Source organism: Oncorhynchus tshawytscha, unplaced genomic scaffold, assembly GCF_018296145.1.
Source record: "Oncorhynchus tshawytscha isolate Ot180627B unplaced genomic scaffold, Otsh_v2.0 Un_contig_3121_pilon_pilon, whole genome shotgun sequence".
NCBI classification, from domain to species: Eukaryota; Metazoa; Chordata; class Actinopteri; order Salmoniformes; family Salmonidae; genus Oncorhynchus; species Oncorhynchus tshawytscha.
The window spans coordinates 278,440-291,070 of NW_024609809.1; the positions used below are offsets into that span (position 1 = coordinate 278,440).

At 44.6% G+C, this 12,631-nt stretch overlaps 1 protein-coding gene across 1 annotated transcript in view; it reads left to right on the forward strand.

Annotated features, from left to right (window-relative positions):
- The first annotated feature begins 3,453 nt into the window (after nucleotides 1–3,453).
- Nucleotides 3,454–12,631, forward strand: part of cacna1ia (calcium voltage-gated channel subunit alpha1 Ia) — a 156,583-nt gene continuing 147,405 nt past the window's right edge. The window contains exons 1-2 of the mRNA XM_042318564.1: nucleotides 3,454–3,621; nucleotides 8,496–8,629. Coding sequence (XP_042174498.1) covers nucleotides 3,532–3,621; nucleotides 8,496–8,629 — 224 coding nt within the window. The 5' untranslated portion in view covers nucleotides 3,454–3,531. The remainder of the gene's footprint in view (nucleotides 3,622–8,495; nucleotides 8,630–12,631) is intronic.

The following is a 12,631-nucleotide window of genomic DNA, read 5'->3' on the forward strand; positions in this document are numbered from 1 at the left end:
TGGCCCATTCCTCCATGCAGATCTCCTCTAGAGCAGTGATGTTTTGGGCCTGTTGCTGGGCAACAGGCACAATTGGTGGCTGACTAAATACTTTTTTGCCCCACTGTATATGTATTTTTCCCATTTTTGATTTATTCTTCCCTTTAATGGCCTTGCGCGGAAAGGTGAAATGACTCAATATCGTCCTCTGTGTATCTGGGTGTATGAGAGTAATATATATTTGTTAGATTACATACTTTTCACACATGCTTATAGCTGTGGTGTGTGTGTGTGCATCAATGAGTCAATGAGCATGTTCGTTTGTGTGTATGTATGTGTTTCTCCCTGATGTCCTAACTAGCTCTCCCAGATGTAAGCCTGCAGGCAGCTTCCCTGCCTCTCTGTGAGTGGTGTGTTTTCACTACATAACCCATTCACCAGCTATTAGGGCTGATTGATTCTGCACTGCCTGTTTAGCGCTGCTTAAGTGTTTCTGTGAGGCCACTCAGGCAACCCTGTGCTCTGTGACGCTTTGGGAATGAACGGGGAGCAAGAAACACAGAGAGAGATGAAAAGAGAGGGAGAGACATGCAGATAAATAGGGAACAATTGGTATAGCAATAGAGAGAGAGAGAGAGAGAGAGAGTAGAGGCATAGAAAAAGAAGGTAAGACGCAGTGAACTAGAGAGAGGGGGGAGAGAAGAGTGAGGGAGGGGGAAAGAAAGAAAGAGGGAGAGGTTGAGAGAGAAAGGGGGAGAGAGGGTGGGAAGGAGTGTTTATGCTATAGTGCTTCATGTATAGACCCCTTAATCATCACCTGAGAACAACAGGCTTTATGTTAAAACACACCTACCTCTAATGTACCGTAACACACACACTTGTGTATCTGCACGAACACACACATGCACACACACACACCTCCGCCGAGGCATTTGAAGTACAAAAGGTCAAAGTTCAAAGGTAGCCTACCAATGCACCGATAGAAACATATGATAAAGGCTACATAAGATAGTAACTAGGCTAATTATGATAAGGAACAATTTCATAGGAAACAGGGATGAGGGAAATGATGTGTGTGAGTGTGTCAATGTCCAAGCTTGTGTGTGTTTATGTCCAAGTGTGTGGGTGTTTATGTCCGTGTGTGTGTGTGTGTTGAGCAGCAGTGGTTTTGCTCCATGTCAGTAGGGTGGTGACTGGTACAGGCCACCAAACCACCATCATGTCACTGTGTGTGTGTGGTGTGTATGCATGTGCGAGGGATCAACTGGCTTTATGAGAGATGACCTGGCTTTCTGAGAGATCACCTGGCTTTGTGAGAGATCACCTGGCTTTGTGAGAGATCACCTGGCTTTGTGAGAGATCACCTGGCTTTGTGAGAGATCACCTGGCTTTGTGAGAGATGACCTGGCTTTGTGAGAGATGACCTGGCTTTGTGAGAGATCACCTGGCTTTGTGAGAGATCACCTGGCTTTCTGAGGGATCACCTGGCTTTGTGAGAGATAACCTGGCTTTATGAGAATTCACCTGGCTTTGTGAGTGATGACCTGGCTTTGTAAGAGATCACTTGGCTTTGTGAGAGATCACCTGGCTTTCTGAGAGACCACCTGGCTTTGTGAGAGATGACCTGGCTTTGTGTGAGAGATCACCTGGCTTTGTGAGAGATGACCTGGCTTTGTGAGAGATCACCTGGCTTTGTGAGAATTCACCTGGCTTTGTGAGAGACCACCTGGCTTTGTGAGAGATCACCTGGCTTTGTGAGAGGTCACCTGGCTTTCTGAGAGATGACCTGGCTTTGTGAGAATTCACCTGGCTTCATGAGAATTCACCTGGCTTTGTGAGAGATCACCTGGCTTTGTGGGAAATGACCTGGCTTTGTGAGAGATCACCTGGCTTTGTGAGAATTCACCTGGCTTTGTGAGTGATGACCTGGCTTTGTAAGAGATCACTTGACTTTGTGAGAGATCACCTGGCTTTGTGAGAGATCAACTGGCTTTGTGAGAGATCACCTGGCTTTCTGAGAGACCACCTGGCTTTGTGAGAGACGACCTGGCTTTGTGAGAGATGACCTGGCTTTGTGAGAGATCACCTGGATTTGTGAGAGATGACCTGGATTTGTGAGAGATCACCTGGCTTTGTGAGAGACCACCTAGCTTTGTGAGAGATCACCTGGCTTTGTGAGAGATCACCTGGCTTTGTGAGAGATCACCTGGCTTTCTGAGAGATCACCTGGCTTTGTGAGAGATCACCTGGCTTTGTGAGAATTCACCTGGCTTTGTGAGAATTCACCTGGCTTTGTGAGAGATCACCTGGCTTTGTGAGAGATCACCTGGCTTTGTGAGAAATGACCTGGCTTTGTGAGAGATCACCTGGCTTTGTGAGAATTCACCTGGCTTTGTGAGTGATGACCTGGCTTTGTAAGAGATCACTTGACTTTGTGAGAGATCACCTGGCTTTGTGAGAGATCACCTGGCTTTGTGAGAGATCACCTGGCTTTGTGAGAGATCACCTGGCTTTGTAGTCGTGAAGTTAAGGAGAGGAGGAAAGAAGTCCAGTAAGAGTACTGGGACAAACCTGGACAGAGACGAAGAGACAGAGAGAAACAGAGAGAGACGGAGACAGAGAGAAACAGGGAGACAGATAGACAGCGAGAGAGAGAGACAGATAGACAGCGAGAGAGAGAGACAGAGAGAGACAGACAGACAGAGAGAGCAAGAGAGCGAGAGACAGACAGACAGACAGACAGACAGACAGACAGACAGACAGACAGACAGACAGACAGAGCGACAGACAGACAGACAGACAGAGAGAGCGAGAGACAGACAGACAGACAGACAGACAGAGAGAGCGAGAGAGACAGACAGACAGACAGACAGACAGACAGACAGACAGACAGACAGACAGACAGAGAGACAGACAGACAGACAGACAGACAGACAGACAGACAGACAGACAGACAGACAGACAGACAGACAGACAGACAGACAGACAGACAGACAGACAGACAGACAGACAGACAGACAGACAGACAGACAGACAGACAGACAGAGAGAGAGAGACAGACAGACAGACAAACAGAGACAGACAGACAGACAGACAGACAGACAGACAGACAGACAGACAGACAGACAGACAGACAGACAGACAGACAGACAAACAGAGAGAGAGAGACAGACAGACAGACAAACAGACAGACAGATATAGTGTCTGAGTGCAGCTGGCTTCGAGCCAGAGACAATTTTGTTTTAAATCCCCACTCCCCTCCCTCCGGCACCAGTCTGTTAATCCCTTTAATTTACAAGCACCACTCAGCATCACCCAGTGCAGCTCTACCTGTGAGTGTGTCTGTGTATCATATGATGAAAGCCTTTCACTATTTGTATGCGCGTGTGGGTGTGCGCGCATACGTTCGTGTGTGTATGTGCCTACTGTATGTTTGCTTATTTGCGAGTATGATATGCTATTGCCTTTCAGTATGTGTGTGTACTGTCCCTGGTTGTCCACTGTGTTTCTTAACCCTTTGCTGTCCATACGTGGTTCGAGAGGATCAGTATCATGGTGATTCTGCTCAACTGTGTCACCCTGGGGATGTACCAGCCCTGTGAGAACATCGACTGCACTTCAGACCGCTGCCAGATACTACAGGTCTGTCTGTCTGTCTGTCTGTCAAAACGTCACCCCCGAGAAGCGGTAATGCTTCTGCGACTAATTACTTTGTAAAAAGTGTTAGATAAATTCAGTTTCACCACTGTATCATTTGATGTATTGATTACAGTTGATTGACAACATGCGGTGAGAAGTGAGAACCCATTCCCCAGCCTCCACACCAGCCTTTCTTTAGACTCCCTGTGACACTGGTGTAACTGATATATTGACTGATAGTGGTGTAAAAAGTAACCAGTTATCAGACTTGAGTAAAAGTAAAGATATACCTTAATAGAAAATGACTAAAGTAAAAGTGAAAGTCACCCAGTAAAATACTACTTGAGTGAAAGTCTAAAAGTATTAAATGTACTTAAGTATCAAAAGTAAATGTAAAAGTAGAAATCTTTTCACATTCCTTATATTAAGCAAGCCAGACGGCACAGTTTTCTTTAAAGAAATGTACAGATAGCCAGGGGCAGACTCCAAAACTCAGACATTATTTACAGATAGCCAGGGGCAGACTCCAAAACTCAGACATTATTTACAGATAGCCAGGGGCAGACTCCAACACTCAGACATTATTTACAGATAGCCAGGGGCAGACTCCAACACTCAGACATTATTTACAGATAGCCAGGGGCAGACTCCAACACTCAGACATTATTTACAGATAGCCAGGGGTACACTCCAACACTCAGACATCATTTACAGATAGCCAGGGGCAGACTCCAACACTCAGACATCATTTACAGATAGCCAGGGGCAGACTCCAACACTCAGACATCATTTACAGATAGCCAGGGGCAGACTCCAACACTCAGACATCATTTACAGATAGCCAGGGGCAGACTCCAAAACTCAGACATTATTTACAGATAGCCAGGGGCAGACTCCAACACTTAGACATTATTTACAGATAGCCAGGGCAGACTCCTACACTCAGACATTATTTACAGATAGCCAGGGGCAGACTCCAACACTCAGACATTATTTACAGATAGCCAGGGGCAGACTCCTACACTCAGACATTATTTACAGATAGCCAGGGGCAGACTCCTACACTCAGACATTATTTACAGATAGCCAGGGGCAGACTCCAACACTCAGACATTATTTACAGATAGCCAGGGGCACACTCCAACACTCAGACATTATTTACAGATAGCCAGGGGCAGACTCCAACACTCAGACATTATTTACAGATAGCCAGGGGCAGACTCCAACACTCAGACATTATTTACAGATAGCCAGGGGCAGACTCCAACACTCAGACATTATTTACAGATAGCCAGGGGCAGACTCCAACACTCAGACATTATTTACAGATAGCCAGGGGCAGACTCAACACTCAGACATTATTTACAGATAGCCAGGGGCAGACTCCAACACTCAGACATTATTTACAGATAGCCAGGGGCAGACTCCAACACTCAGACATTATTTACAGATAGCCAGGGGCAGACTCCAACACTCAGACATTATTTACAGATAGCCAGGGGCACACTCCAACACTCAGACATTATTTACAGATAGCCAGGGGCAGACTCCAACACTCAGACATTATTTACAGATAGCCAGGGGCAGACTCCAACACTCAGACATTATTTACAGATAGCCAGGGGCAGACTCCAACACTCAGACATTATTTACAGATAGCCAGGGGCAGACTCCAACACTCAGACATTATTTACAGATAGCCAGGGGCAGACTCCAACACTCAGACATTATTTACAGATAGCCAGGGGCAGACTCCAACACTCAGACATTATTTACAGATAGCCAGGGGCACACTCCAACACTCAGACATTATTTACAGATTACTCAGACATTATTTACAGATAGCCAGGGGCACACTCCAACACTCAGACATTATTTACAGATAGCCAGGGGCAGACTCCAAAACTCAGACATTATTTACAGATAGCCAGGGGCAGACTCCAACACTCAGACATTATTTACAGATAGCCAGGGGCAGACTCCAAAACTCAGACATTATTTACAGATAGCCAGGGGCACACTCCAACACTCAGACATTATTTACAGATAGCCAGGGGCAGACTCCAACACTCAGACATTATTTACAGATAGCCAGGGGCAGACTCCAACACTCAGACATTATTTACAGATAGCCAGGGGCAGACTCCAACACTCAGACATTATTTACAGATAGCCAGGGGCAGACTCCAACACCAACATTATTTACAGATAGCCAGGGGCAGACATTATTTACAGATAGCCAGGGGCAGACTCCAACACTCAGACATTATTTACAGATAGCCAGGGGCAGACTCCAACACTCAGACATTATTTACAGATAGCCAGGGCAGACTCCTACACTCAGACATTATTTACAGATAGCCAGGGGCAGACTCCTACACTCAGACATTATTTACAGATAGCCAGGGGCAGACTCCTACACTCAGACATTATTTACAGATAGCCAGGGGCAGACTCCTACACTCAGACATTATTTACAGATTTACAGATAGCCAGGGGCAGACTCCTACACTCAGACATTATTTACAGATAGCCAGGGGCAGACTCCTACACTCAGACATTATTTACAGATAGCCAGGGGCAGACTCCAACACTCAGACATTATTTACAGATAGCCAGGGGCAGACTCCTACACTCAGACATTATTTACAGATAGCCAGGGGCAGACTCCTACACTCAGACATTATTTACAGATAGCCAGGGGCAGACTCCTACACTCAGACATCACTTACAGATAGCCAGGGTCACACTCCAACACATTATTTACAAAGAAAGCATTTGTGTTTAGTGAGTCCGCCAGATCAGAGGGCGTAGGGATGACCAGGGATGTTCTCTTATTAAGTGTGTGAATTGGACCGTTTTCCTGTCCTGCTAATCATTCAGGTAACAGGTACTTTTGTGTGTCAGGGAAAATGTATGGAGTAAAAAGGACATATTTTCTTTAGGAATGTAGTGAAGTAAAAGTGAATGTTGTCAAAAATATGAATCGTAAAGTAGATACCCCTAAAACGACTTAAGTAGTACCTTAAAGTATTTGTACTTTACACCACTGGTGACTGATGTAATGGCTGAACATTGCATTACATGTGCTGAGCGTTTGTTACGTAATTAACGACACAGACACACAGACACACCACATAACATAGAGAATCTGAAAGGCTGCATGTGTGTGTGTCCTCTCCTGCTGTGTATAGCATGGCCCTGCTTGGAAAGGCTCAGTCAAACCTCCTTGTTTCAACACACAGGAGCCAAGGCCCCCGGCTGTAGCTCACTATGAATAAGAAATTAAGCAGAACGTTGTCAGGTTCTAAAGTATCCACTATGAATGTTAGATGAGCCAGTATCTGTAAGGATTGTGTCCATGCCCATCTCTGGATGTGCATTTTTATTTTAAATGGGCTGTGTGTGTGTGTGTGTGTGTGTGTGTGTGTGTGTGTGTGTGTGTGTGTGTGTGTGTGTGTGTGTGTGTGTGTGTGTGTGTGTGTGTGTGTGTGTGTGTGTGTGTGTGTGTGTGTGTGTGTTTCAGTGTCCTTGTATGTGTGTGAGGGAGCTAACTTCATCACACATCAAAATGATTAGCCCACACATCACTGAGCGACACATGTTCACACACATCTCCCCAAGCCCTCTCGACCACTCACATCGCAGTGTAATGAAGAACACACCAATAACAAAGGAGATTATAGGACCCCCCGCACCAAATAACAGCGTTTGACTACCTCTCTAACCAGTAGTGTGCATATAGTGGATATCAGTGGTATAGTCCCAGTCCTCAATATGTTCCTGTGTTTTAAACGGGGCCTTGATAAAGTCTACACTTCCCTTGGGTTTCTTCACATTTTATTCTGTTACAAAGTGGGATTCAAATGGATTCAATTGTCGTTTTTTGTTAACGATCTACACAAAATACTCTGTCGTGTCAAAGTGGAAGATCATTTTTTTTAAAGCTTAATGAAAAATAAAACACTAATATATCTTGATTAGATAAGTATTCAACCCCCTGAATCAATACATATTAGAATCACCTTTGGCAGCTGTGAGTCTTTCTGGGTAAGTCTCTAAGAGCTTTGCACACCTGGATTGTGAAATATTTGCCCATTATTCATTTCTAAATTCTTCAAGCTCTGTCATGGTGAATTCACCAGGCAGTAAATGAGTTTCTAGACCAACAAACTTCTCTGTCAATAACAGCTATTTTCAGTGTTTCCCTCCCCACTCCCAGACAGTCTGAGCAAAATTCTCTCTTAAGAAATTGTCCTTTACTAAGAAGCTATTTTTGTTTCTTTTTGACCATTTTAATTGAAAATAATCAATTGTTACCCAGAAATGATTTGACATTGAGATAAAAACATCTGTATTGGACCTTTAATGCATAACTAGGACACAAAGACATACAGTACATGCATACGCACACACACACACACACACACACACACACACACACACACACACACACACACACACACACACACACACACACACACACACACACACACACACACAGTCAGTGACAGATGCAATAATGTCCCAGTCACTCTGTTAATTGATAATCATTAACAAGTTAATTAAAGTAGTGTTTTGATCGAAGGTTGATGTTTTCATTGTTGTCCCATCTGCTAGTTGCGACAGAAAATAATCACAACCAATCAAGCCACTGTCGCTGGGCGGGACATTACACCCACAGCAGTGGTTTGGGCTAGGGTCGTTTTATTTTCAGAACACAAAAACGTGTGTGCATGTGTGTGTGTTATTTTTTCTTCATCAACAGGTGTTTTCATCAGTTTCAAGAGTATGTGCTAAATCTGTATAAATCTGACAAATTCTCTCTCTCTCTCTCTCTCCCTCTCTCTCTCTCTCTCTCTCTCTCTCTCTGTCAGGCGTTCGATGCATTCATCTACATCTTCTTTGCGTTGGAGATGGTGGTGAAGATGGTGGCGCTGGGAATCTTCGGGAGACGCTGTTACCTTGGCGACACCTGGAATAGACTAGACTTCTTCATCGTCATGTCTGGGTTAGATCACTCTTCTTCCTTTCCTTCTTCCTTTCCTTCCTGTGAAGAGTGTAGGTGGGAGCTAGGTGAATAGTACTGAATCATAGATAGTACTGTACATGCTCTGCAGATGTAGGGCTTCAACCAGCAGCCATGTGTTTATGAGAAAGTGCACTACCACACTGTGCCATAAAGCTGCAGACCTCTTGGCAGATGCTGCAGTAGACTGGATTCAGAGATGCAGAGGGCCTTTTAGACTCACATCTGTAGTTTAGCTTCTTCTGTTGTTTCCCCTTCACACGTTTCTGCTGTCAAAGCCAGGCTGTGTTAAAACTAGGGTTTGATTTCGAGCTGGTAAATGTCTGGTTTGATGTTGTTGAAATCAGTTGAGTTCAAGTAGATGGGTGCACAGACACACTCACACATGCACGTACGCACACACACACACACAAGCAAGCACACACACACATACACACCACAACAACTCTCTCATATGCACACACACACGCATGCACACACACACACACACACACACACCACAGCAACTCATACATAGTCCCCTGCCCTCACCAACATGAAAACAGACCCCATTTCAAACCTTTAAACCTCTCTCTGAGAACAGGTTTGAAATCCTTGAAGTCATTAGAGATAATAGTGGGGAGTCTGAGGCAGATGTCTGGAGCCTCTTCTGTGCTGTTGTCTGTTCTGTGCTGCAGGGCTCAGCTCACATGGAGTGTTGCTGTTGTGTTGTGATGCCTTACATAACAAGATGCTTCTGTCTGCTTTGAGCCACATGACATGCCAGGTGTTGGCGTATCTCTCTGTCTGTCTCTCTTTCTCTCTCTCCCTCCTGCTCTTTCCTTCTCTTTCACTTTCTCTTTCTCTCTATTTCTCCCTTTCTCTCTCTTTCTAGCTCTATAAAATCCTTATTAAAATAGTGTGTGTTTGTTAGGTGTGGTTGAGTTAGTCCATTGGGTAAAGAGCTCATTATAAAAGCATAAGCTCATCAACCTTTACAGCGGTCACCTATCATTTCCATCAATGATAGTGAGCTGTCCAGGCCCTGAGGCAGCAAAGCAGCCCCAAACCATGATGCTCCCTCCACCATACTTTACAGTTGGGATGAGGTTTCAATGTTGGTGTGCAGTGCCTTTTTTTCTCCGCACACATTTTTCTCCGCACACATTTTTCTCCACACACGTTTTCCTTCCAAACTTCTAAACTGTAATTTCATCTGTCCACATAATATTTTGCCAGTAGCGTTGTAGCACATCCAGGTGCACTTTTGCAAAATTCTGATGTGCAGCAATGCTTTTTTTGAACAGCAGTGGCTTCTTCCGTGGTGTCCTCCCATGAACACCATTGTTGTTTAGTGTTTTACGCATCGTAGACTCGTCAGAGATGTTAGCATGATCCAGAGATTTCTGTAAGTCTTTAGCTGACACTCCAGGATTCTTCTTAACCTCATTTAACATTCTGCACTGTGCTCTTGTAGTCATCTTTGCAGGATGGCCACTCCTAGGGAGAGTAGCAACAGTGCTGAACGTTCTCCATTTATAGACAACTTGTCTTACAATGGACTGATGAACATCAAGGCATTTAGAGATACTTTTGTATCCTTTCCAGCATTATGCAAGTCAACAATTATTAATCTTAGGTCTTCTGAGATCTCTTTTGTTTGAGGCATGGTTCACATCAGGCAATGCTTCTTGTGAATAGCAAACAAAATGTTGTGAGTGTTTTTTAAAGGGCAAGGCAGCTCTAACCAACATCTCCAATCTCATCTCATTGATTGGACTCCAGGTTAGCTGATTCCTGACTCCTATTAGCTTTTGAGAAAGTCATTAACCTAGGGGTTCACATACTTTTCCCACCCTACACTGAATGTTTAGATTATGTATTCAATATAGATAAGAAAAATACAATAATTTGTGTGTTATTAGTTTAAGCACACTATGTTTGTCCATTGTTGTGACTTAGTGTAACGTCTGAGTCCAACTCACACTTCCAAACACTTAGATCCCCGGAATGCAGCCCACTTTTCCAGCTATATATAAAAAAATATTGTTTTTATCAATTATCATATTTGAGTTTTACCATAATATTTGTTGTAATATTTGTTCTGTCTTTTCTTGTGGATTAAACTGAAATTACAACCACATTTCTATGGCTTGTTTTAAAAATAACGATATTTTGGAGATTTAATTTTCAAATAAGAGGTTGTAATCGGAGTAAAGGGAAACATGTCATTCTTGAACATGGGTGGAGACATTCTAATCTGCTAGAGAAGCAGTTTGGATTTAAGTATAACTTTTGTATGACTGAAGCCTTTAGTGAGAGGCCTAATGCTTTCACATTTAGTCATTTCTGCCTCCCAATTCATATTCATTATATAAATAGGCTGTTTCATTTATCTCTCTCTCCTATTTATTGTTCTTTCTTCCCACTTCATTTTCCCCTTTCTCAATGTTATTACTACCCCTCTTTATTACTACCCCTCTTTATTACTACCCCTCTCTCTACCTCTATCACTCTCCCTCTTTCTCAATGTTATTACTACCCCTCTCTCTACCTCTACCTCCCCAACGCTCTAGGCGACCAGTTTTGATAGCCTTTAGCCGCACCCTCATACTACTCCTTCTCTGTTCCGCGGGTGATGTGGAGGTAAACCCAGGCCCTGCATGTCCCCAGGCACCCTCATTTGTTGACTTCTGTGATCGAAAAAGCCTTGGTTTCATGCATGTCAACATCAGAAGCCTCCTCCCTAAGTTTGTTTTACTCACTGCTCTAGCACACTCTGCTAACCCTGATGTCCTTGCTGTGTCTGAATCCTGGCTCAGGAAGGCCACCAAAAATTCAGAGATTTCCATACCCAACTATAACATCTTCCGTCAAGATAGAACTGCTAAAGGGGGAGGAGTTGCAGTCTACTGCAGAGATAGCCTGCAAAGTAATGTCATACTTTCCAGGTCCATACCCAAACAGTTCGAACTACTAATTTTGAAAATTACTCTCTCCAGAAATAAGTCTCTCACTGTTGCCGCCTGCTACCGACCCCCTCAGCCCCCAGCTGTGCCCTGGACACCATTTGTGAATTGATCGCCCCCCATCTAGCCTCAGAGTTTGTTCTGTTAGGTGACCTAAACTGGGATATGCTTAACACCCCGCCAGTCCTACAATCTAAGCTAGATGCCCTCAATCTCACACAAATCATCAAGGAACCCACCAGGTACAACCCTAACTCTGTAAACAAGGGCACCCTCATAGACATCATCCTGACCAACTGGCCCTCCAAATACACCTCCGCTGTCTTCAACCAGGATCTCAGCGATCACTGCCTCATTGCCTGTATCCGCTACGGAGCCGCAGTCAAACGACCACCCCTCATCACTGTCAAACGCTCCCTAAAACACTTCTGTGAGCAGGCCTTTCTAATCGACCTGGCCCGGGTATCCTGGAAGGACATTGACCTCATCCCGTCAGTTGAGGATGCCTGGTCATTCTTTAAAAGTAACTTCCTCACCATTTTAGATAAGCATGCTCCGTTCAAAAATGCAGAACTAAGAACAGATACAGTCCTTGGTTCACCCCAGACCTGACTGCCCTCGACCAGCACAAAAACATCCTGTGGCGGACTGCAATAGCATCGAATAGTCCCCGGGATATGCAACTGTTCAGGGAAGTCCGTAACCAATACACGCAGTCAGTCAGGAAAGCTAAGGCCAGCTTCTTCAGGCAGAAGTTTGCATCATGTAGCTCCAACTCCAAAAGTTCTGGGACACTGTGAAGTCCATGGAGAACAAGAGCACCTCCTCCCAGCTGCCCACTGCACTGAGGCTAGGTAACACGGTCACCACCGATAAATCCATGATTATCGAAAACTTCAATAAGCATTTCTCAACGGCTGGCCATGCCTTCCGCCTGGCTACTCCAACCTCGGCCAACAGCTCTGCCCCCGGCAGCTCCTCGCCCAAGCCTCTCCAGGTTCTCCTTTACCCAAATCCAGATAGCAGATGTTCTGAA